The following is a 25,893-nucleotide window of genomic DNA, read 5'->3' as shown; positions in this document are numbered from 1 at the left end:
TTTACTTGGGGCCAGTTGAGAGGATGTATTTGTTTGAATGCAGTAAACCAATGACACCCAACCGTTTTGATATGGGACCCTTCATAATAAATGTTTTTAATTCAATTTTATGTGTTTCACTCCAAACACAACATCCATTATCTGAAGGTACTTTACACGGTGAGGTTGAGACTTTACACTGTTATATATAAGGTGTGATTTTACTTGTGTCAGGCTGAGGTGTAAACAGGAGTTTAGTTCAATCAAAGAGTGATTGTCCTTCTCACGGTGTTTTTAAACATGTGGATCTTCAGACGCTGGAGGAGCAAGTTGTAATCAAGTGGCCTGTTTTTTAAAGAAATGAGAAACAAGTAATGAATGTGTCAATGATGTTATGAATCAAAATTATACATGGACCCTAAACCTTTTGTCAAAACTACATTTAGCTTGTTTTATGGTTGAACGAGGGAGTGTTATCGTCTGCTGGGACGACTTCCGGCGAGGACGGAAGTAGCAGGGGGTTAATCATCTCGCTTTGTTTCTCTACTTCCTGTGTGTGTTCTGCGCATGTGTGTGAAGTTCAGAGATATTTTTCTATTAACTCGCGAACACACAACTTTATCTTCTCTCCTGTGAATCATTCACTTCACATCTGGTTTTCACTTCACATCTGGTTATCAGTTCACATCTGTTCGTGCTGTTTTCTTTGTTCGAGCTCTGAGAGAGTTAATGCCAGAGGGGGCTGGATCAACGCCCTGTTACCCGTCATGCACCGCGCGACAGAGTTCAGATGTTCTTATTAAATGTATCTTTTCTGATCTGATAACATATTATATAACTTTTTTATGACATGATGCACAAGTACATGACGTGTTTGTAATGGTGGTGTATTATTGACAGTGTGGTGGATTCGGTGTGTGAACGCACCGTGAGTAAAGGACGTGTCTGTGGGAACCAGTACCTCCAGTTAAACTTCAGGAAGGCAGATCACTCATGTTTCTCTTCAGATCGAATAAATCTTTCGCCTTTTACTAAAGATTTCCGTGGAGAGGAACAATATGAGTTCCAAATAATTTTTTGATGCCCTGCGCAAGTGGGGCTTCCTGAAACTGTGAAAAAGAAATAACAACCAAACCATCTTCCTGTGGATCAAACCTAGTTCCCCAACTCCCGCACGTACGAAACCTGAGTAATACTATTTACATGTTGGCGTTATATAGTTTGTGTTCTTTATTTTAACTTTTAAATTCTTTATTGTTTTGATCTATAGTCCCTTTTTTAAATATTTCTTGATTCTCTTGTCTACCTCTTTCTGACCTGCCAGCTGCTGTAACAAGTGAATTTCCCCGATGCGTGGATAAATAAAGTTCTATCTAATCTGTCTTAAATTGAAATGAAATCAACGAGACAAACTTTGAGGCTAAATTCTGAAAATCTAGGATATTTGTTGAAAATCTGACTTCAACGTCTTATTCTGAACTTTGTGTTACACGTTAGATTCAACACATTCTACTTCTCTGTTGTTTTCTAACTACACCAAAAGAAAGAATGGAGATATGAGCTTTTATTGATCTTTGTGAAAAACCTGAATTTTAACATCTGGGATACTTGTATTAGGCTTTTAAAAAAAAAACATGAATCCCAGTTCTTTATTCATGTCAAGCTCAATATTACCCATTTTTGATATCATTACGATTAAGTCCTATTAACATGTCAAACTTTTATTTATTCATAAAAGAAGCCTATAGCCTATAAATAAAGAAACTCTAAAAATCATTTAAAACATTCTATTAAAGGGGAAACACATTTTTCAAAAGCATTATGAAAAAAAGGACAGAAAACTGAATAAGAAAATGTATAATATTCATAGAAATGTCATGAAGACCATTAACATAAAGAACTTCCGCCTAAATATAGGAACTATGTTGAAAAACCATCTGACAGTGTTAAAGTTCACAAGTTGACCAGGAGGCAGGCGGGAGCACCCTCTATGGATCAAAGGCTGTAACTGCAATGCACAAAAGAAACAAACCCCATTTTTATTTGATTTAATATTAAAGCATCCAGTGAATCTGATTCACAAATTGTAAGAAGATAAAGTTAGATTGTGTTTTAACCTCCACCAGGGAGGTCGTGTTTTCTCTGGCATTAGTTTGACCTGTGTGACCAGAAACTTGGTGAAAGGATGTGTTCTGGATTACTTTCTTTAACATGATGGAATTTTTGTTGATTTTTCAGAGAATAATTCACGGACCTTGATGGAAAAAAAAAAATCAGGCGTGTTTAGTGAAGCGATACTGATAAGAAATCTAAGTAAAAATCTGGATCTAGTCAATTTAAATGTGGTTTCACAAGGGAACTGTCTGACGTTGGCAGAGTTATGCACTCTACTGAGTAGCACTATCGATTTTTATGCTGATCATCTGCCTAAAATAAACATAAATAATGCAACAAATTAAAAAAAATATATTCAAAACAAGTCTTTTACATTTTCAGTATTTCTCTGTTGTAACAGCACAATGAGTCATGTTCTTGGCGCTCATTCCAGTCGAGCGTCTGTCCATGAGATGCCACAAACAGAATTCAAAAATACAAAGTCAGACTTCCCATTTCATGTGGCTTCGGTGCTGTGATCAGTCACCGGTTGCTTCTGTCAGTCGAGGTGCCTTCACACAGAACAGGAAATGAGAGCGAGGAGCAGGCGAACAGAAACATTTACAGTGAAGCAGCAGCTTGTACGACTCCAGCTCTGTAGACACACGACTGTTACAGGGACATCTTGGAATCAGGCAAGTAGATGAATTATTACATGTGACGGGAAATTACAGGAAGTTATTTGTTGTTACACTGACCTTTAGTTATATATGACTGTGAGTTGCCAAATTTAAACATTATATTTTGTGTTCATTTAACTTTAACTCAGTTACTTTTCCCATGTTGGTGAATGTTTTATTTTCCATATTTTATCTTATTTTGCATTTCCTATGAATTTGACATGTGTCAGTTGACCCAAAAATGAAATTCAAATATTAAGATTTAATAATATGACTCCAACAAAAACACAAAATGGTATCTCTTGCATGTGATACAGCTGCTAACTTCAGCGTCCTGATGTTTTATTGTAGTGTTTGTTCTTTATATCTGTAAATGTGCTGAGAGATTCATGGGTGAAATAAAGCCCGATAAGGCAAACTGAGATTACAAGGTGACGTGGGACTGACACTGAGCTGAGGTTGGTGCAGACTTCCTGTTTTGTGGCTTAGCAGCAGTTTTCAGTCTGCTGCTGAAATGGTCTGTAAATTTAGGCTGAAGTTGCTCGGCAGCAAATAGAAGCGACTTCCTGTCACATTCCTGTGCACAGATATAAAAATCGTCACGATCAAATCTGAAACTGCATCCACCGTTACACACAAATGGATTACTGAGTCGTCCACACAGACCCACACTGAGACTGCTGCTGTGACACACATTGTTCCACAGTCAATCCACCGACTGCAAAGACACAAAACGACAACATAAAGAAGAAAGAAAAGATACAATATATCAAAGAGACACTAAATGGCTACAAAGAGATAAACCCAAAAACAACAACAACACAAACACAGAAAAAACAAGAAGTTATCTGACACTAAAACAAAGAAACACTAAATTAATACAAACAGACACAAAATGTTACAAGAATTACTATTTACAAAAAACCACAACACGAACATAGAAAAGACAAAATTATCCAAAACACAAATTAACCACAGAGAGACATGAAAGAGGAACAAAACAACAACGTAAACACAGATTAGACACAAAACTCGTTGACAACTACAACAAAGAGATATTAAACGACTACAAAGAGTCGCACAATGTCAACAAAGTACAAGGAGACACGAAACAACAACATAATCACAGAAAAGAAACAGTTATTCACTTAAACTACAACAAGTAGAGACTGAAAATGACGACAAAGAAGACAAAAAAGACACAAAAGTTCAACAGGAACACAAAACAACAAAAAGCTGTTTGGTGTGGGGGTTTATCCATTAGTGATATTTCTCTATAGATAATAACACTAACTGACATTTGTGATTGAAACCCGCTCCATCTTCCTCTACTGTCCGCAGCTCCGTGATGTTTGCACGTTGACTCCGAGGCCACACCGGAGCATGGGGCTTGTGTCGGTGCAGTATGAGTTTGAGTACACGGCGAGGAACGGCAGCCTCGTGTCCATCAAGCCTAACGAAAGCTACACCCTGGTGTCCAAGACCAACCAGCACTGGTGGCACGTCCGCAGGGATCCGGACTCCAGTCCTTTCTACGTCCCTGCACAGTACGTGGTGGAGTGTGTGACCGGCAGCGGAGCAGCAGATATGACCCTGTGCAAAGCAACACCAGTGATTCGTGTCCCGGCTCCCGATGCTTCAAGAGAGACATACCGCTTCTCTACGTTTGGTTTCTGTGACAGTTTACCAGAGGTGGAGACGCCTGAAGAAGGACTCACAGGCAGCGTTGCACCCACAGTGGATAATCTACAGAAGCAGGTCTCAGCAGGAAGCCTGTCATCGACCTCAGCTCCTCTGCAAGCCGACGGCCTGCAGCTGCTTCCAGAACCTCCTCCTCTGCCAAAGGCTGAGGACGAACCACAAGAGCTGCCAAGCCCCCCGCTGGAGGAGAGAAAGGCAAAGTGGTTTGAGGATGATGAAGACGTCTCCTTCCCCTCACCCCCTCCTTCAAACATATACGACACCATACCAGAGCTGTTCCCAGAGCTGAACTCACTCTCTGATCCTCTGGCTTCCAGTGACCTTTCAGCACCAGAGCAGCCGAGTCTGAGTCCAACTGCCCCTGATGCGCCTCTCACTGAGCAGGTGAGGATTTCATTCATCATCACTCAAGACTCTGTCACTGTTTTCATTCATAGGTGGAAATGTGTCATTGTGATGTCACAGCCAGCAGAGGGCGCTGTTTTATAACATAACACTGTAGAGGTCTGTTATTTGGTGTCCTACAGTACACACATTTAAATAAGTTGTCACCATTGAGGCTTCTTGATACTGATCAACAGAAAAGGCCATTAAACGTCAAAATATACATTTTACAAATTCATTTAACTAAGTTACAAACATTAAATAGACGTAGAAATCATCCACATGTATTTTATATGATACACCCGAGCTATCATTGTAGTATAATGTCACATGATCAGTAACATGGGGATTACTGGTGTGTAGTTGAGAGATCTCAGCTGATCGTAGTATAAATACACCTGTAAACGCTTTTATTCTATTATTATTATCAATAGTAGTAGTTGTAGTTTTTTTTTTATCATGTAGCTGAGCATAACAAAGCTGATTTTAACTTGTTTAAGTTCCTGAATACATTGACGTATGTGTTTATTTCATTTAATCCTTTATAAGATGTAAATGTATACACTAATTACAGGTTTTCTGTCTAAAAGTAGTACTCACAGTACCTCCTCGTGGTACTTAAGTTCAGTACTAGAGTACATGCACTTGAGTTTTTGGAGAGATGATGAAACCCTGGTGTTAAATGGGCTGTTTGTTGAATAAAAAAAACACCGAGCAGAACAGGGTCTTTGTCCTGGAAAGACGAGCCTGCAGGGCAGAGGAGCAACAGGAGCTCACGCTGGCTCTGATTCATGGAGGTAACAGAGAGTTGGCTTCATGTTGCCCCAAAAGAGTCCTGAGACAAAGCTGCAGAAAACGATCTGCAACACAGAAAACTCCCTCTAAAGATCATGTTCAAGCTTAAACCGCTCTTTACTTAAAACCAGTTTTTAAAAATCTTGATATAAAAGATAGAGCTTGGGTTTCTGCAATGCTGTTTAAATACCTTCAGTATATTAGTGTATGAGTCTGTTTATAATCCATAGGAAAATGTTTACTGATGTTATAAACCGAGTGAGAAGTGGAAACAACTAGTGGAGTCGCCCTCTGCTGGCCATTCGAGAGAATACAGGTGTCAGACACTTCCACATTGGCTTCACTTTCCTGACACAGAGTCTACGTCCACTTTTATATACAGACACACATTTAATAATACCTGAGTGGTTGGGTTCTTGGTATCTGTGTCCGCAAAATAATATAAGGATAAAAAAGACCCGTCCTACATATGTAATTATATTTCAGATTTTATATTTTAAGCATTTTAATCATGTAAAAAAATAAGGGTTTTGAAATATTCCATATATAAAAAGGCTTTAATTATCTTGTGATTCATTTGATTTACTTATCAGATTTTTATTTAATGAATTATTGTTTTTATCATCATAATTCACAACATGTAAACAGTAGCTGAATCTTGTGGCTGTTGAATCTCATGTTGATTCTGAAACCTTTCCCAGTGAAATACCTCAGTGGTCGGGTTCACAGTGTCTGTGCCAGCTCATCAGCATATGAATGGTCCCCTGTCCCCCTCACTGTCCTCTCAATGGGCGAGGAGAGGTGCTGGTTTTCAACACCAGTAGAAAAAGTGAAAGTTTCTGCTGCTGTGGACTCGTTTCCCATCTGGTGCGTCAAAAAGCCAGCTCAGGTTTTAGGGTTGAACGCGTCGCTTCTTCGGAGGCTGAACTCGGTGAAGGAGGAGCTGCAGGTTCATCACCAGGCTCAGAGGGAAGCTGAGCTCAGTCAGAACAGGTTCTAGGAACAGGTTGTGTCGCCTCAGGCTGCGGAGAGGAAGGAGTTAACGAGCAGGGAGGGCGGCCACTCCCAAACCTCCAGCTGGCTCTACCTGGTTTCCCCCAGCACCGGTGTCGATCCTGGGAATCATGATCCACCGCAGCGCAGGGGAACCATGAAACCCGCCAAATGAAAACCTCCCGTGACCTCCTGTTCCTGCTGGATGTGGTTTGTTGAGCCCAAAACGACAGAAAGCTCCGGTTCCCGGTGAGTTCGGAGACAGTTGGTGTCTTTGCACCTGTTGCAGGAGGGAGCGCGTCAGCCATGCGTCAGGGAGAGTTGGATGAGATTTCTGTTCACTTTTAAACTTTGGATAGTTCTCCTGGTGTGTGTCGGCTGATTGTGTGTGTGTGTGTGTGCGCGTCATATTAATGTAATTCAAAGTTTGCTGCTTCGCTTGTTCTTAGAATAATTAGTTGAAATCACATGAGTTTCTGCATTTGCTGCTTGAAACCTGTGTTTGTGACCTCAGACGTGCCAGGACCCCTCAAGTGCTGTAATTCTTAGCCCACAATGGAGGGCCATCTCCATGGTGATGTGAGGAGGAGGAGGGAGAGGGCTTTGTGGTGGGGGTCCTGGCCTGGCTCCCAGCATGCATTGCTGTGGAGCCTCCAGTGCCCCCTTCCCTGCCATGACAGCTGACGTATGAGTTCACATGTAATGTGCGGGACGTGTAATTAGCCCAAATGTGGGTCGGGTCATATCAAGGGGCCATGTTGGCTGCTCTGTGAGTCCCCGAGGGGAGATTAGTGGATGACAGATCCAGGTGGGATTAATAATCCAGTGTTTGTTCAATTATAACTGTACAATTTAAGGGTTTTTGGTGGATTATCCTCACTCTTGCTGAGGGTTAAGGTCAGAGAATGATGCGCCTCATTAAGACCTAATGTGACGAATAATATTTCATTGATTCAGTTGACATAAAGGTAAAAATAAGTACATCTTTAAGTCTGTTCCTTCCTGTTGTTTAGCTTATTATGTCGTCTCTCTCGTAGCTGTTGTGCGGCACCAGTGTGTCACAGCTCTCTTTGAAGAACTCATGATGGATATTGATTTATTTTTATCACTTGTCGTCAAGATAATTGATGAGAGGGGTCCAACGTCCCATTGATCTTTGGCAAGTACTAAGAAACTTTGCCTTTTGTCCTCTTGTAGACATCAGAGTCCTGACGGTGATGATTCTGCGTTTCTACCTGAACACTTGATCCCTTTTCTGTCTTGAAATCATTTCCGAGCTCAGCCGGAGGAACGGCAGCTTCCACCGTGAGCTCCTCCACGACGACAGAGTGGTAATTATTACTGCTCTGTAGAGCTGAAAAAAAAATCAAATGCCAGCAAACTGCTCCAACAGGTAGTGTGAGTGTCTGTTCTCTGTGCATGCCTACCTGACAGAATATGTGTACGTCGAGAACAGGTGCACGGAGCCTCCGCTTCCTGGTTGTTCCTGTCAGGCCCTTTAACTTTCAGTGTTGTAGTCGGATTCATACAATTCCTTGGAAACAGTGATGTGTTTATTCAACCTGAAAGATTGAGTCAGTACATTTTGTCTCAGTGTCAGTTTTACAAGTGTTTGTTTATTTACCTCCACCAAAGAGGTTGTGTTTTAACACCTGTCTATTTGTTGGTTGGTTGGTTTGTTACCATGAAACTTGGAAGGATTCGGTATGAGGGTCACTTTCTTTAACAAAGTTTGATCGGGCATTTTAAACTCATGGATCTGGATGATCAGACACATTTAGGGAACCTGTGAATGTGTGAAACTCTGTGCACTTCATTGAATTTATCGTTGGGCCCTGGCGGAGGTGTGTGCTCCACTGAGTGACATCCTGGTTCGAACTGTATGTTCTTAATGCATCTCACACAAGATGTAACTGTGATCGAGGGTTCGACAAGCCCGGCCCCAGTTTGTACTTCTCATATACGACCTTTACAGTCACGTCACAGAGACTGCAGCTGCTGAGTTAACACCTATTTACCTGCAATATCATCATTATGAAGATATGCCATGAAATTTTGTGGACCTGAGAACTCTCAACTTTCATGTGGATCTGGATCAGGGGGCGGATCCAGGATTCGTGAGATTTTCCTCATGAATCATTTCCCTTGATTTCTCAGACAATAATTAATGGATCCTGATGAATAAAATCATGCACATTAATGGGACTAATATTTGTTGCTGACCCAAATAAAAATCAGCATCTAGTGAATTAAAATGAAGTTTTCACAAAATATTTGTGGACAATACATCACAGTAGCAAGACAAGTCTTTGAGGAGTAAAATCTTCCTGTATTAAATGTTTTCATATTTCTCACAAAGTTTGCTCTGTAACTGGAATGGAACAGTCATACATGAGAGGTCAAACTGGGGCCAACGCAGAGGTTTGAGTTTCTGAAATCGTTTCTATCAATATGATTATTGGGTTGAGCTCCGTGAAGCAGCGCTCACTGTCATCCTGAGCAATGAGGCGAGAGAAAGCAGAAATCTTGAGTCATAGGAGCAGGAATGTCTTTTGTGTCATGACTATTCGTAATATGTTTTTTGTTGAGTTCAAATGAGACGCTTGATTATAGTGATCCTGACATTCAGAACATCCTACCGTCAGCACAGTGCGGAGCTGAAGGTTCCCACAAGGGCAGTCCCAAAGTGTAAGATAAGATAAGATAAAATAATCCTTTATTAGTCCCACAATGGGGACATTTGCCTAAGTCCAAAATAGACATCAGTAAAGTAATAAGTCAATATACATACTTATATATAAACTATAAATGGAATAAAAACTAGTGTAAACAGTGTAAACAGAATATATAAAGTGTGAGAACAGATACAGGGAAGTGGATCTGCAGTTTGTTTGCATGCTCTGTGTTGATATTTGCACCTGAAACTAAGTGTCAAATCTTTTCAGAGGTGAGAGGTTTCCATTTCGATCGGCTGGTTTCCAGTTTCCTCCGAGACGATTAAAGAGTTCCCCTCCTACACAGAAAAGCATTTCACCTACAAAATAAGAGTGGGAAGAAAGTTGCAGATTCAGAGTGTGGTTCGTGCAGACCTGGCCTGAAGCGCTAAAGATGAGGATCATGATAGTCAGATGGATTCTGCATTGAGTATTTGAGGAGTTATCCTGGATTCTGGGCCACGGAGAGTGTGATGTAAGAGGGGGCGGAGCCACATCCATTCAATAGCTGGACTGTGTGCTTTGTGGCGTGATTTGGGCCCCAATTTGGAGCTCCATTGTCTGATTGGATGAGTGCTAATGTGGTTAAGTAATCAGGCAGATTGCTGCTTCATGCATTGCTGAGGCCAGAGAGTGGCCTGCTCCGCTCTGCAGGATTTTCTTTACAGATCATGCTTGAAAACGTTAAATGCAGTTGTACTTAATAGTTAGAAGAAGAAGCCAAATACAGTTTCTCCTCGCAGACTAAACTTTTCCGTGACATGTGACGTTGTCCTTCACCCGAATCGTAGACCCGCATATCGCTGAGATTTGAAACATCAGTATTGTCAAGGTTGTTTTCAAAGACACATTTGAATAACAAATGATCTCCTGTCTTCTGTTAATGGGGAAAAAATGCAAAATGTTTCCACTGCAGCCATTGTTCTACAAACTGTAACGCATTGAAATAGTATGAACTAGGTCTAAAGGACATTTAGCTTGGTCTCAATCATGTTGATACAGACTGTGTCATACTGTAATAAAACTACAAACTAGACCAACGTGGAGCTGATGGTGGAACCTACATCACCCGATCAGAATTGGTCGCGCTACACTTTATTGTCTGAGGCAAAAACTATGGAAATCTACTGTTGTTTGTAGTTTGAGAGATAAAGTAGAGTTTCGAGAGTTATTCTGTACTCAGCTACTTCTCTTTTTCTTCAGTTATGGAAAAGTGAAGATATTCTTTCATATCAGTTGTGTTTGACATCGGTCTTAAGTTGCATTCGTTATGGTGTTAAAACGTTTTAAATTGAGCTTCTGCAGAAACCCTGATACTGGAAAATACAGAGGGATTGACAAGCGTACCTGTTTCTAATGATGAAACGTTTACCGGTATCATGGTGCACCATCAACCAAAGTTAGCCAGTCTCCAAGACAACATAGATTCGCTATGTGCAGTAAAAACATGCTAGAAGCAGCATTAGTCAGCGACAACAGGGGAGATGCTGGTGCTCCGGCCATTAGAGCTGCTAGCATCTGCTGTCTGCAAACAAACGCTGATACTTTGTCCTGACGGGTCGACGTCTGCACTTAACGTCACAAGTCACCAACCCGTCTCCTCCGCTTCTCCTCCGCTCAGAGAGAAACTCGACTGTGAATGATGTAAACTTCAGGATAGACTCTCCCATTGAGCTGAAATGAAACAAGAAGCATTCACTATTATCGTGATATTCTGAAATGACTTGTACAAATCAGCTGGTTTTGTACCAGGAAAAACAATATGCACAACTTTGCCCATTTGATTTACTTATTTCAGGTTGTGTTCATTCAAACCTGCATTAGAGGAAGTTTTCACTTCACAAAGCTATTTAATTAACTTAAACTTCTTCTTTTTAATGTTAATTTTAGTTTGTTTATCAGTACTGTTGGAACACTGTCAGGACATAATAACACCGTGATAATATGGTCACCATGATCGTGATATTACTTTTTCGCAGCGTTTCATCTTTAGCTGTAAAAGTGATAAGTTGTCCCAGTTAGCCACCGGCCCCTCGAGATCAACCCCAACCTAGAAACCTCGACCCGATCAGCCACATGATGCTGCGTCCGCTGTCTGCAGACGGGCTAATATTGTCTCCTGTTGAGGGAAGTGTTGATTGAACAATTAAACTTCCTGTTTCAGGGCAAACGCGACGTCTTGTCAAAAGCACCTCTCCCATTTCATCTTGAAAAATTATCGCTTCCCCTTTTTTGCCTGAATCAATGGACCAGTGACTTACCAGAAGATTACCAGTGACTTACCAGAAGATTACCAGTGACTTACCAGAAGAATACGGTGCATGATGTTAGAGAAGCTGCTGCACACGAGGAGAAGACCTTTTCAAAAGCTTTCCTGCTCTGTGACATGTTTTGTTTTGTTATTCAAACTAAAAGTCAGGCGCTGTGTAAAAGATGTGTTTCAGTTGCTGTCATTTCCTTTTTGATCATATGGGCAGGAAGTAGGTGGATGTGACCTGTGAGAAGTTTATGTTTCTCCATTTATCTAGACCTCCTCTCTGTCTTGTTTTCATTGTTTCTGTCCACACACACACACACACACACACACACACACACACACACAGACAGTTACCCTCTAGCCCTCCATCCTGTGTGAGGCTGTTCATGCGTAGGCACACACACACACAGAGACACACACCCCTCACCCAGTCCCTTCCTGCTGCTATTGTAACACAGTTCTCTTTTCTGTCTGCACTGCAACTGTCACAGCTGCAGCCAGGGGAGGATGTGTGTTTGAGGGTGTGCCTCGCGTCTCTCTCCCATCACAAGCTGGTGTAGCGTGGTCGCAGGCTCGAGTCGGGTTGAGTTCCTTGTTTTGCACATTTGGACGAATGGCTCCTTTTCAGTAGAGCCATACAAACATGGTGGACATGTACTCCAGGGTTTGGTCGAGTCACCGGGCCAAGCCGGGCCTGACCCTGCCGGTGGGTCCTCAGGTATGTGGCGACGCCGGCATCAAGGCAGCGTTTATTTCTACAGAGTAAAGTTTCACGCTGTGTGGTCGGAGTATTTTCTGTTGTGTTGATGACAATCTCGCTTCCTGCTTTTGCCTAAACAGTCACATCTGCACTTGTTCCTAGAGCAGCGACAGCGCTGGCAGCTGTTGTTCAGACGATGTTCTTTTACCTTTTTTTTGTTTTAGTATTAAAGAACCATATTTTTGGGGGTTAAGGTCTGAATTTGAAAGATTTGTTTGTCGACAGCGAGAACTTCCGTCACTAACTGTGGATACGAGCGAGTCTTTAGATCCAAATAAGCTTTTTGAAATGCTTTTCATCCAGAAACCAGCAGAATGTCCTTTTGATTCCAGCCGTGTTTTATGTTATTGTGGCTTTCGGGCAGAAAACTGATATTTTTCACCTTTTCACTGCAGAGAAACTAAACATGATACAAATATTCAGTTCCCACAACATTACTCTAGAAATACTATACATGTACCTTCTGCATTTACAACCATAACTAAAAACAATTATCAGGAAAATGTACTAAACATATCAAAAGTGAAAGTACTCTTGTATAGAACCTTGTGACCGATTATTATTCTAAATCACAGTATTAGGTTGTTACTGATGCATCAGCATGTTAGCAGCACTTTATCTACAGCCATATATGGCATGTCACTGGTTTCTAGCCAAGGGTTCAGGCCCCTTACACAGTCATTTGTTGCTCAGATCTGTAAGGGATCTAAGGGATCACAAGCCAAAAAGGCTGAAAACTGGGTTCATCTCAAATCTTATAAGTTAATAATATATGTTTTTATGTAAAGTTTTGAAAATGAACTTGTAAGTTCAGCTGTCAGATAAATGTAGTTTAATAAAAGATACAAAATGTTCTCCTGAAAAGCATTGGAGTAAAATAAAGTACCATTAAAAAGGTTCCTCAAATACTACAAACAGTTTGAGTCATGCAGTTGGACTGACTCAAATTGAAAGTTACTCTAGTACTAGTAGTAATATTTCCTTGAAAGGGATGCCTATCTATATCACAGTGTTTATTGATATGTATCTGCTTGTTCATGAATACAGTGCGCCTGGTTTTCCTTTCATTGCCTGTGGTTGGTTTTAAAGGTTTGTTCCAGAGGACGGGGACATTCCAGCGTCGCTGGGTCAGAGATCAATGAAGCCGCTCTTTCATTTCCTCTCTGTGTTTCTGTGCAGCGTCGTTTGGAATCAATCTGTTTCGGGGTCAGTTGTCTGGTTATCTATATTGATTGGCTCAGGGTTAGATTGAGATCAATACTGAAGCAAAGTGATAACCGTGAATAGATCAAAATCACACCACTGATAATGAAGAAATGCTCTCCTCGCTTTTAAGTTTTATTCTACTTTTATCTTCATCTCGGCCGAGTAAGAAGTATTCAGATCATTCACTTATTGTAAGTCGCTTTGGATAAAAGCGTCAGCTAAATGAAATGTAATGTAATACTCAAGTAAAGAGCTGCACAAAACAATGTTGAATTTCTTCTATAACAAGTACAATTCCTGTATTTACATGACATGGGGCCTATTGCCCTATGAAGACATTTCAATATATAACACATTGTCCAACAAGTGACAAATCTGCAAGAATAATGTCTTCTACCAGTTTAATGGATCTAAAATGCTCCAGAAAAGAAGCCTGAGACAAGAAGGAACAAGGCAGAGCGGCAGACTAGACTTTTTTCTAAGGAAGCATGACTCAAAGGTTTTTCTTCGGAAATTACTTTGTCAGATATTGCTTTGTTTACCAGGAAAGACAACTTCCAGAGCTCAGTTGAATTTACCTGCGTGTGAGAAAACAGATTTCTGCAGGGAAAACAATATAATTTGTCACATGATTTGCAAAGTAAGAAGTAACTTCAACTCTTGTGCGGTAACAAGTACAATGTAGAACTATGATGCATAAAAGCTGCACTTAAGTAAAGAACACTAGACTGGTTTTAGTGTCAGTCCACTACTGACCTGTTTCTTCCTTATCGCTCTGTGCATTGATCACAGTGATGAACACGCAGCACAGACAGTCTCAGGTAAATAGCTGCGAGACCAGAGGCAGCCGCTGTACCGTCATGACTCTGAAGGAGAGAAGAGCAGAAAGATGACTAAGTTTTATTCTTTTTATTCCGAAAGTGGAACGATGACTGAGTTTTGGTTCGTTTTAGTTTGGTCCCGGGGTCATTCCAAGTGTAACTGTGACTCTCAGTCACACTGAGTCATTGCATCACAGTTTCAGGAGAGCTGCTGGGGACAGTGTCGGCCTTTCATCACACTCTGGTTCACTCTCACACTCTTTAAACAAACTAGTTGTCATCTTCGGACTTTATTTGCATGTAGGGCCGGGTCATGCGTCCAGAAATTATATCAAGATAAAAATGTCCATATCAGCAAAAAAAATATCGATAAACATTGGGGTTTTGTTGTATTTCTATTGACTAAAATCATATTACAGTAGTTGTTATCGTTTTGTCGCCCAGCGAGTCGAAGCTTGTGGAGCTCTGGAGGTTTACAAGCTTCTGAAACCTAAATCGTAGTTCGTATTATATCATTGAGAAACTGAAATATTCCCTGATCGCTCTGGTGAATTTAACCAGTTTCTCTTGTGTTCTCTGAGGTTTGCTGGTTAATCAAAACACACCACTGATCAGCACATGTAAATGTGGGAGGACTCATCAGTACAGACAAACTCTGACATTGCTTCCACACAAGAGAATTTAAGTTTTGTGTGTGCAGGAGAAATGAAGCGAGAATGACGCAACGATTACTACAACCATTGTGTGGAGAAACGGTTGTGTGGTTTGTGTATTTTTTTTTAGCTGTATGCTACTTCCTGAGGCCGGGGTGAAAGACGCGGAAGGCTGATTTGTAAAGAGCTATAGTGTGAGCAGTGAGCTGAAGCCGGCTTCTTCAGATACTTAGACACAGCTCGTGAAATCGTGGTTTACCAGTTCTTCAAGGTTTGTTCTAATGTGCGAGAAACTGTTTTTTTTACTGTGATCAGATCAGATTGGGGTCTAGTGCCCCCCGGCCCTGGGCCCTGGATTCACCCCTGGCTGTAGTCCTTGTTTTCTAGAACCAGCTGTGGATGTATTTGAGTTTCTAAATCTTCATATTTCTTTCCATAGGTGGAGAATGAAAACCTCCGGTCAGCCGTCTACGTCAACGTAGCACAGCTTCGCCAGAGCATCTCTGAGTCTCCCCCCTCGGCTCCCTCGTCCTACTCTCCTTCCTACCTTGACCCAGAGGGGTGGGAGGTGCATGTTGACCAGGAGAGTGGACAGGAGTACTACTACCACCCATCCACGGGGCAAACCACCTGGGACAATCCCTTTCTAGACTCCCCCACGGACCCCGAGCGTCTCCCTGCCGAGGAGCCTTGCTCCCCCTCGCCTCCTCAGTCACCTGCCCGCTCTCTGTCCACCTCCTCCCCCCCTGCGTGGACCTCAGACTGGGAGCAGTTGGTGGATGAGACCAGTGGTCGCCCCTACTTCTACAACGCGATGTCCGGGGAGACGTCCTGGGAGCCTCCGGAGCTGCTGAGCCCGTATCCGCCGCTGATGGAGCCGATGAGCGTGCACAGGTTTCACGAGGCGGGGCCGGTAAGGACGGGCTGGCTGCTCCACTTAGCCTCTCTCCGTCTCCTGTTTTAGCTTCACCCAGGGGAAAGCTGCAAATACAGTCTGCTTTTAATAAAATTAAATCTCCTGCACCCACATCGCAGACAGGACTCATTTTCATCAGGATAGCGAACAGCTCCCGTGTGCTAGTAGTCTCCAGTATTACTTTAAAAGAACGGAAATATCTGTCCTCATTTTGAAGTAATTCAAAAGACGAGAGGATTTCAGGGGCTGTTGAGAAAAGTAAAAATGTTCCACTGCACATCCTAATATTTCATTATTCCAATGATTTCTCACATTTTCTTCTCTGACCCCTTTTCTCCTCCTTGATGACGTGTTTCGAGCTTGAGCTACTTTGAGGCCATGAAGAAAATACTGTGACTTATATATCAATGTCATGGAAAAGTCCTTGAGCTCTGCATCAGGGCCACAGGAGGAAATTATTCAGCCGACATTATTCAACACAAAGACTGAAGTGGGACAAAGATCAGTGTGTCTGTATCTCTTCAGTTCTGCGGTTACACCCAGTCTGAAGGTCACGACTCCCCAGGGATGATTAAACAAATAATTCAATCAGATTTGTGGGAATTAGCTTTTCGATTCCCACGAGAGATTTGATTTCATTAAAAAAAATCTTGTTAATTGGTGAGCTTTTGATGTTCCGTTGAGTACAATCGTTCATATTTCATCGTACAAGAGTGGTGTGCAATTCTTCATCTCACTCTCAATTATCAAGACAGAAAAGATCAAGATAAAAAACCTGTGAGTTTTCCATCTTACAAGAAAGGTGTGAACGGTGTCACAAGAGAAAAACAAACCATAAAACCAATGAGCTGATGTAGTTTTTGACTTTCCTTTCACGTGTGTGTGTTTTAATTATCGTTATTGTCGTGTTTGCGTCCCGCAGCCTCCTCTGCCTGCGGAGGACTACCCCCCGGAGGATTACCCATCAGCTGCTGAACAAACAGAGGTCTACGAGGAGCTCCTTGCCGCGGGACCTCCCACCCTCCCTAAAGAGTACACCCTCAGCCACGTGAGCCGGACCATCATCCCCAGGGCCAACCTGGACCGCAGCACCTCGAGTGGCTGGAACCTCAACGTGGATCCCACTGGGACCTGGGTGTTCACCAGTGACCTGTCTCCAGATCAGGTGTGTCCGAGTGTTGGATAACATGAATGAGTTCCTGTAGGTTTTTCTAAATTAAAAGGATGACGTTGAAATACTAACAAATGTTGACCTAAGTATCTTTATGTTCTGAGCTATAGTTGATTTCCGTCATTTTCATTTCAAGGCAGTAAAATACTTTTCTTTCTTTGAAAACATTAGTGAACATAACTGAACCATTTCTAACTAAGAAACATATGTTATGCAACAGTGGATCAAGTCTGTGGACGAGCGAGGGCAGACGTACTACTACCTGAGAGACGGCTCCAGGTCCCAGTGGAACCTGCCTGAGGTAAAGATCGTCTGCAGAAAACAGTCAGAGCTGGAATTTTAATACAATTTTAATTTGATATACTTTCTTTTTTGCTGGATTCACGGTTTTTAGCCTCGAGGCCAATGAAAAACACTTTGTTCATAATGTAAAGTAGATTAAACTTGGCAAACTTAGGCAAGTATACATACATTTATCAAACAGTTTTAATTTAATTTATTTGGTTTGAATAAAATGTTTTGTTTGTGTTCATTCAAATATTTATATTTTATACATATCTCTACTGTTGTATTTTTGGAGAATATTATTTGGAAAAATGGGTGTTTCTTTACCCTTGTCTGGTTAAAAGTAAATCTTTAAGTTTTGAATTGTTTGTATTTGAACTAAACTAACAGAGTTCTGGTCCCTCCAGGCCCCTGTAGCTCCTGGTCACCCTCGGGTGGAGAACGGCGTCGAGGTGGAAAACGTGTCGGTCATTAAAAACTGGAGACACACCATGGGACCTGCTCAGCTCAGCTCAGCTCAGGAAGAAGTGGTACATTAACACACACACACACACACACTTTCAAACCTGCATGTACCTGCACAGGCTGCATCACACATCCAGGGTGTGTCAGCCGGCTTACGCACTAAGTACTGAGGGAGAGTCTCTGTTTATCCAGCGATGCTCCGAGGTTTTTAACCCTTATTTAGCAAGTCAAATCAAGTGTGGTCTGCTCCTATTTACAGTGTGAGCTCCAGGACAGAGTGGGGAGGGAGGAGCGGCTGCATGTGTACACAAACACCTGAGAGTAGCTGGATACAAACAAGGGCTTGTTCCTATTTTAGCAACACACCAGTGACAGCCTGGGGCTCGATTCCTCACACAAGGACACAGCAGTGGTAGAATTTAAGGTCACGGCTGCTGTTTATTTCCCTGCACAGCTTTAAAAGAAATATGTTCCGATCCCTTCATATTGTGTGCAGCTGTGTCTTTAATCTTGAATTTAGCGGAAGCCTCCACTCTTCTGGGAGCGTTTTCCACCAGAGCTGCAGGGACTTGTTCCCATTCAGCCACGAGAGCATTAGTGAGGAGGAATAATGATGCCGCGCAATTAGGTCTGCCTCAGTTGGCCGTTAAACTGGATGTGGTTGTGGTCAGAACTTGTTCACACCTAACGTGCAAATAACTGCTAACACTAAACTGCTGCCCCCATAGACTGTATATAAAGATGGAGAGCGCGTCTCCACTTCCTCCCAGGATGTGATGAAAACAAATTAACAAAGAAAATTAGTTTGATGTGTGGTTTGACTTTTTAGCTTGACCCATGTCCCATCCACTAACATGGAGGAGGCATTACATTTTTTACCCACACTGCAGCCAGCCACAAGGGGGCGATAACGACGATTTGGCTTCACTTTTTGGGAGCTGTCACGTCGTACAAGCTACGAATAACAATCGCAGACAAAATATATGCGTAATGTACAAATATACATTTTTATCTTCATTCAGACACTGAAAACACTACATAGAATTAAATATATATTTAATTATACATAAAAAAGGTCTACATTACTCTAATTTGATGTTTTCTTGGACATCTTCAGCTACTTTTCCCTCAAAGGAACATACATCCTATTTGGAATAACTTTTAACACATCTCCTTTATCATCGCTATATCGTTTTCAATGTTCTGGTCTGATTTTCTTTATGAATCTGTCACTGTTCTCTCTCTCTCTCTCTCTCTCTCTCTCTCTCTCTCTCTCTTGTTCAGAGATTCGTGCCGACTCACAGGAGGAACACGTCCGACTACAGCAGCGACAGCTCCAGTACAGGGAACTCTCCAGAGACGCAGCATAACGTGAGTGCCGCCCGTGTCCCACCAGTCTGACCCAGTCTGCTGACACTCATTCTGCTCTAGATGAACCAGATGGAAAAATAACAGTGTTGTGTATATCTCTCCTCTTAAGGCTTTTGGGTTTAGACCCTGGAGAAGCCCTTATTATCTGACCTCCAGGTGGCTGCGCTATAACGTGGGTGGTTAGTTTGAGTGTTCACCTGAGTCTGATCCATAGATAACACTGTCTATCTATGACCAGGCAAAAGGCGACTGTACATCACCCAGGCAGCTTTTGTTGTACTCGTGTCTCATTTCCTGTGTCAAATACATTTAAATCACCGTGTCTTCCATATAATGATGAACTTCCCCTGCTGGGATTGTGCTGTTTCTCCTTTTTACTTTGAAAGTCCCTCTGTGTTTTCTTGCTGAGCAGCAGCGGATGGAAAATATTCAAATTCGGGTTATTTTATTCAAAAAATACTGTAACATTGGAGAATGCTCACTTGATTTGTGAAATGCAAAACCGTCAGAGGCATAGTTTCAGATCCATTTCTGAATGCAGAAGAAAGAGTTTTTTTCTCCTTGTGACTTAAGGAAGAGTGCAAGCTTGTGTTTTATGAGTTTTGAATTCTTAACTCTTGATCCAGTCACAGTCGGATCTCCACAGCTTTGATGGACAAAAGTAATTTCATACAGTAGTTTATTTTGAGTCAGTCCCGCTCACTGTGTCCTGCTGTAGGAAACAATCAATAAAGTACCAGAGGAACTCTAACCAGGAAGTAGGAACCTTTGCAGGAACGTTTCCATCACATCACCAGGATCTAATTTAAGTTCTGGGGAATTTTTTTTACCGCAAATAAGCACCTGCTCATGGGAAGTGTACTTTCTGAAAGTAAGAGCGTATGTGAGGTGAGGCTTGCAGCGCTAAATATACCTGACTAGTTTATTTCAGCCTCCGTTTAAAAAAACAACCTGTAGATGCGAATATAGATTTATTAAATATATATATATATTCTTTGCTTAGATACTGTGCTGAACATTTACTCCTGTTTGAATTCATGTAAAAACTGCAGTACACAGCTGTGTGTGAAGTTCTAAAAGTGAAACTAAATGTTTTTTTATAAACATGAGTAAACAAGAAGTATCGAGAGATAAACAAACAGATGGGTAGTTAGATAGTTTGGGTGTTTTCATGAGATTTGTTGATGATAATGGAATAACATTAGGTTTATATTTTAAGCCTTATACTTTAAACATGAATTGACAAGACTACACTTATTTTTTATCATAATTCTCCAAATGTGCCTCTTGATGAGAATGACATTGAACACAATCTGTCTGCATTGTCTTTATTTGATGAAGCTTTGTTTGTCCCTCATTCAGCATCAGCATGTAATTTGTGTTTACGTTTAAGCCGAATAATTACGTATAATCCAGAAGGTTTTTTTAAATGTTGTTTTTATTTCACATTTTCAGGTGCAGAACTTAGAAAAAGCCGGAATTCTCAACAAAACAAAAGTGTCTGAGAACGGCAAGAAAGTCAGGTAAATGAAAAAAACTCTCTTTGTGAGATTATGACGTTCTCACGTTTCAGCTTTTGAGTTTGACTGTGTTTGGAGTCATGTGTCATTTGCCCCCCGCCCCCCCAAGAGCTCCCCATGGCTTTGTTCTGAGTTGCTCATGCGTCTTTTCCCCTTTTACAGGAAAAACTGGGGCCAGACGTGGACGGTTCTCCACGGAGGAGTGCTGACGTTCCACAAAGACCCAAAGTCTGCAGTGACGGGGGCCTCGGTACGATATTAATAAGAAACTCTGACATCTGAATGTTCCTGCTCATGTTACGTTCAGAATGAGTCACTGACGCTTTATTTTGAAGTTTCAATACATTTTATTTACAAGTCATGTTTCAAACCTGAGAGAGTAAAGGAAACGATAAGCGGCAGCATGATGCAGGTTGTTTGTGGCACCTCTGTGAGGAGTGACTTAGCAGACAACCCTCAGGTCGTCAGCTGACACTGACGGTCGTGGCTTTTGTTCTGAGCGCAGCTTGTTTCTTGGAATGCAGTGCCGTCGGTTTCTGGTGAGCAGCTGTGTTCTTTCCCTCCGTGCAGAGCAAGACCAATCAGATTGTCCCGGAGGTCACGGTGGACCTGCGAGGAGCCACGATTGGCTGGGCCTCCAAGGACAAATCCAGCAAAAAGAATGTTTTAGAGGTGTGTTCGTTTGTTGACGCAGACCATAATGCAATGTGCGGCATTTGATTGTGTGTTTTTCATCGAGGGGAAGTAACACACGTCTATTTTTAGCATTGTTATTGAATGTTCCCCCAGAAAACATGATATTAACTTGATCCTACTGTGGTTAACAAGTCCAATCATCAGTTTTCTTAAAGAGGGTGAAAATACATTTCTAAAATACATTATACTATTTAATATGTGTCATTAAATACTCATTACTAAATAAGAACATGAAAAGTAAGTGTTTACCAACCACTTCTAATGTGCTGTAGTGTTTCTGTGAAGCAACAACACAACACAAAGTGCTGCTTAGGCTGATGGAAGTGCCATTCATTTAAATTATCTTTGGTCATAAATGAGAAGTTATGGAATCACCACAGAGCTGTGACACTTGATATTGATAATAATCTAAATAGAATATACAGAAATTATAACTAAACAAAGTTAACCAAGCAGTACTAATGTTAATATAAAGAAGTGTGTTCACATTGGTTCCCTTTACTCAGAGGCTGATTTATTTAGTATTCAGAGCTGTTAAGATACGAAACATGTGACAAACTGTCCATTTAATATGTGATTTTATCTGTTTCAGTTAAAAGGTAAGAACGGTGTGGAGTTTCTGGTACAGTACGACACAGAGAGCATCATCAACGACTGGCACAAAGTCTTAATGGACACCATACGACAACTGGTAAGTACTTCAAATGTCCAATGATCAATAAGTGAAAATGATCAGGGACATTGTTACATGGACAGAGATATTCTGACTATTGTCCTCGTTCTGAATAAGACATTATTTTGATTATAGTGTCTACATGAGTTGCTAATGAGTTATTCCATTCATATTCCCGTGCTTCTTATTCAGACTATTGTCTTAATGGGGACAAAAGAAAGCAGCCAGTCAAGTCACTTCCTGTTCTGTTAACATGTCAGAATACAAATGAATAAGATTGATAAGCTGTGTGGTTGTAGGTTACCCTCAGGCACGCGCCCTATTTGTGTGTGTGTGTGTGTGTCTGTCGCGGTCTGTGGTGTGTTTTTGTGCAGCAGCACTGGATTAAATCCTGTTCATGTCAGGTTTAATTGAGATGTTTGTTAAATAGAGATCTCTCTGTATGTGTGTGTTCATCAGGAGTACCAGGACCATCACTCAGAGGAGGAGGACGAGAATTTATACGAGAAGATCACAGAGCGAGATGACAAGTCTAGCAGCGCTGGGTTAGACAAGCGAAGATGTAAGAGGAGCAAACTCCTTCACTGTGGAAACAAACTTTGTCTGAATTAATTGTGGAATGATTGACGTAATCATTGTGACCTAATTAGATCCACTACATTAGTTATAGATATTTATAGCCAAAGCTACAACCAGTTTAAATGTGTCATATTTCTGTCTTCAGCCTCGAAGCCGAGTGTCACGCACTCATCCAGCTCTGCAGGAGAGTCCGATCAGAAGAGGGTTCGAACCAAGCTGATGAAGTTCCTCTTGAAACGTCCAACGCTGCAATCTGTCAAGGAGAAGGGATACATCCGAGGTACTGTGGTTCTCTGTGGGTCTTTATATTCCAATAGAAGCTCATGGAAACAGGTACAAAGAGAAAGAGAAATTTAAGGAATTAAAAGTGTATTCAGAATCTAATCAATCCAACAAAAACTGGAATAATAAAAACAGTAATAAAACAATGTGCTAAACTTTGCATGGAACCAATAGACAGTAATAATGTTTCTTCAGTTAAATTCTCACTTTTTCATATTCTGATACTTGTTTGGCTCTTATACTCACTGTTACTTTTAATACCATTAAAGAACTATTCAACATTTTCAAAAACTGATCATCTATTAATTCTGTATGATCTTATATATTGATAAGGATAATTAATATCTTCAATTGGATGATAATACAGGTAGTATTATGAGCTCTAGAAGTACTACTACTACTACTACTAATAATAATAATAATAATAATAATAATAATTGTGATTATGTTATTATTCCCTTCAGACAATGTGTTTGGCTGCCACCTATCCACACTCTGTGCACAGGAGAGGACCACAGTTCCCAGTTTTGTGGAGAGATGTATCAAAGCAGTAGAGAAGAGAGGTGAGAAATGAGACTTCATATTAAAGTCAGGATCCCACTGAAGTGTTTTTACTTTTTGCAGTTGAACAGTTGAGGAACTGATGTTTTTTTTATTCACAGGTTTAGAGATTGACGGACTCTACAGAGTGAGTGGGAACCTCGCTGTCATCCAGAAACTGCGCTTCAAGGCTGATCACGGTAAACTCACAACCATTTTACAACTTCCCATGCATTAAACTGGATAATCCACCTAATGGTTGTGCATATGTGGAAAGTGGACGTATCTCACAATGGACAACAGCGCCCTCCGTTGTGTGGTAATGGCCCCTGCACCTGTTTTGTCCCAACAGAGGAGCTGGACCTGGAGGACGGACAGTGGGAGGACGTTCACGTCATCACCGGAGCGCTCAAGTTGTTTTTCCGAGAGCTTCCCGAGCCACTTTTCCCCTTCAGCCACTTTGAAAACTTCATCACCGCCATCAGTAAGCACATTTTCACATCCATAAATCAAAAAGTTTTCTTGTCTGGCTAAATGGAAACGATTATATGTATTAATAACTGATTGATCCTGTTTTTTTTAGGAATTCCTGATCATAACGCAAAAGTGTCTTGCATGCGTGACCTGGTCAAATCTCTTCCTCTTCCAAACCACGACACCATGGAGATGCTTTTTGGTCATTTACGCAGGTAAACTTTATTATCGTCTCTTCTGATCTGTGGGTGTTTCATGACAATAGTTTGAGAACTTCCACAGAGAGAGATTGATGTCAATTAAATGCACAAGTAGCAAAAAAAAAACTTTATTTCATGTCTTTTCACAGGGTCATTCAGTTCTGGGAGGAGAATCGCATGTCTGTGCAGAACGTCGCCATCGTGTTCGGTCCAACGCTGCTTCGGCCAGAGATGGAGGCGTCCAACATCGCGATACACATGGTGTTTCAGAACCAGATCGTGGAGTTCGTTCTGAACGAATACGAGCGTATCTTCCACTCCAGCTAAAGCAGTCACACGCCTCTGGTGCAGTACGGGGGCGAATGTCTAAATGTGCTCACGTGGTTTGAAGTGCACGTAAACGGCTTCGGTGCAACACCTGAGGACAAAACTCATCTTTTAACATAAGTGAAAGGGCTCCTGAAGCTTTCTCTGCTCAGAATATTTGAAGTTTAACACTGTTAAAACTAGGAAAAGGGACTTTCAAATAGTCTTTGCTCAGAATATATGAAGCATGTGTAACCAGATTGACTCCATAGGAGGCTCACACAGTTAGAACTACGTTTGGCAGTATTGGAGGAAATTGAGCTGCACAGGTGTCGGTGTGGTTCAGTTTCCCATCTCAGATTATTGAGCCTGTCTGTTGGGTGGAAGAAGGACTGTGTCACATCTGTGAGAGTGAAAATGTTTTTATCTCACAAATCACGTTCTGGAGATTTTAATCGTTTATTTTATTTTTTTGTTAGTTTGTTTTATTTTTCTAATTCGCAGCTGAAATAGGAACCAAGTCACAGCTGGACAGATGCATCAATCCTCTCTGTAAGAAACTGTCACTGATTGCTTCCAACTTTATTCTAGTTTAATGACTTTTAAATATTGTTTTGGATTTGATATTAAAGTATATCACATATTGCAATAACTGAGATTATAATCCAATACTGCATTTTTTTTCTTTTTTGTTTTGACCCATGAATATGTTTTATTGTAATATAGAAATGTATAAAAAATAAATATTAATAATGTGAACTAGATGGTGACATAGAATACTTCCACTGAACTGTAAAACACGTTTTTTGGATCATGCTGTACTTGAAGAAACTTTACAATAACATAGAAATATATATAAGTAAGAGATATTTTTGACAGTCGGTGGTAAAGTCAATCTGACCATGAAAAGGTAAACTGGATATTAGCAGAGATTTATGTCTTGTAAATAGAAATAGAAAGCATGTTTATGCTGAGAGGTGTTGGAAATGCACAAGCTATTGAATAATAAAGTAACTTTGTAAAAAATAAACAAAACTAAGTTGTGTGTTTATTCTTGTTGGAAAGAAAGAAAGAAAGAAAGAAAGAAAGAAAAGTAATTTTTCATTCAACAGAGATTTTTTCATTAACAGACATATAGTGTGTGGCAGGAACATACAAGTGACTCACAGTGCAGGCCAACATATTCAATATCTTGAAGATCCAGTGTGTCAGGTTCAGGTGAAAGGATCTGAATATAAAATAATCCTAGTGATGTTCTACTAGTGTGTTACATCTAAATTGTACAAGTTGTTGTTTTCTTTACCTTAGAACGAGCCTTTATATTTAAATACTTTATATTTACATCAGGAGTGGGTCCTCTCTATGGAGGCCGCCATGT

The 25,893-nt window shown here is 41.0% G+C and overlaps 1 protein-coding gene and 1 non-coding gene across 4 annotated transcripts; both read left to right on the top strand.

Moving 5' to 3' along the window:
* The first annotated feature begins 966 nt into the window (after positions 1–966).
* Positions 967–1,080, top strand: LOC117753481. The gene has a single exon (XR_004612247.1). It is a non-coding gene; the product is annotated as a U5 spliceosomal RNA (small nuclear RNA).
* Positions 1,081–2,646: 1,566 nt separating this feature from the next.
* Positions 2,647–25,541, top strand: arhgap27 (Rho GTPase activating protein 27). Of its 3 annotated transcripts, XM_034569967.1 has the most exons (18): positions 2,647–2,768; positions 4,095–4,838; positions 15,477–15,950; positions 16,876–17,118; positions 17,345–17,425; positions 17,817–17,939; positions 19,159–19,245; positions 20,701–20,768; positions 20,928–21,015; positions 21,336–21,437; positions 22,054–22,152; positions 22,594–22,696; positions 22,859–22,993; positions 23,460–23,558; positions 23,658–23,735; positions 23,888–24,019; positions 24,119–24,224; positions 24,359–25,541. In XM_034569967.1, exons 1-18 carry the CDS (start codon positions 2,664–2,666, stop codon positions 24,534–24,536), a joined length of 3,045 nt encoding a protein of 1,014 aa, XP_034425858.1. In that variant the 5' UTR covers positions 2,647–2,663; the 3' UTR covers positions 24,537–25,541. The 3 variants fall into 3 exon arrangements, with proteins under 3 accessions (XP_034425858.1, XP_034425859.1, XP_034425860.1); XM_034569968.1 differs by lacking the exon at positions 2,647–2,768 and having other exon boundaries at positions 4,009–4,838; positions 24,359–24,710; XM_034569969.1 differs by lacking the exons at positions 2,647–2,768; positions 4,095–4,838 and adding an exon at positions 12,044–12,315 and having other exon boundaries at positions 24,359–24,710.
* The last annotated feature ends 352 nt before the right edge of the window (positions 25,542–25,893 follow it).

The sequence above is a fragment of the Hippoglossus hippoglossus genome, chromosome 19 (genome assembly GCF_009819705.1).
Source record: "Hippoglossus hippoglossus isolate fHipHip1 chromosome 19, fHipHip1.pri, whole genome shotgun sequence".
Taxonomy (NCBI): Eukaryota; Metazoa; Chordata; class Actinopteri; order Pleuronectiformes; family Pleuronectidae; genus Hippoglossus; species Hippoglossus hippoglossus.
The sequence above is the reverse complement of the archived record's forward strand: the minus strand, read 5'-3'. Positions and strand labels throughout refer to the sequence as shown.

Coding starts and splice junctions, on each gene's coding strand:
- arhgap27 (XM_034569967.1), top strand. CDS start 2,664: ATGAGAGCGAGGAGCAGGCGAACAGAAACATTTACAGTGAAGCAGCAG. Junction 4,839..15,476: donor ATGCGCCTCTCACTGAGCAG/GTGAGGATTTCA, acceptor TTCTTTCCATAG/GTGGAGAATGAAAACCTCCG. Junction 17,940..19,158: donor GCTCAGCTCAGGAAGAAGTG/GTACATTAACAC, acceptor TCTCTTGTTCAG/AGATTCGTGCCGACTCACAG.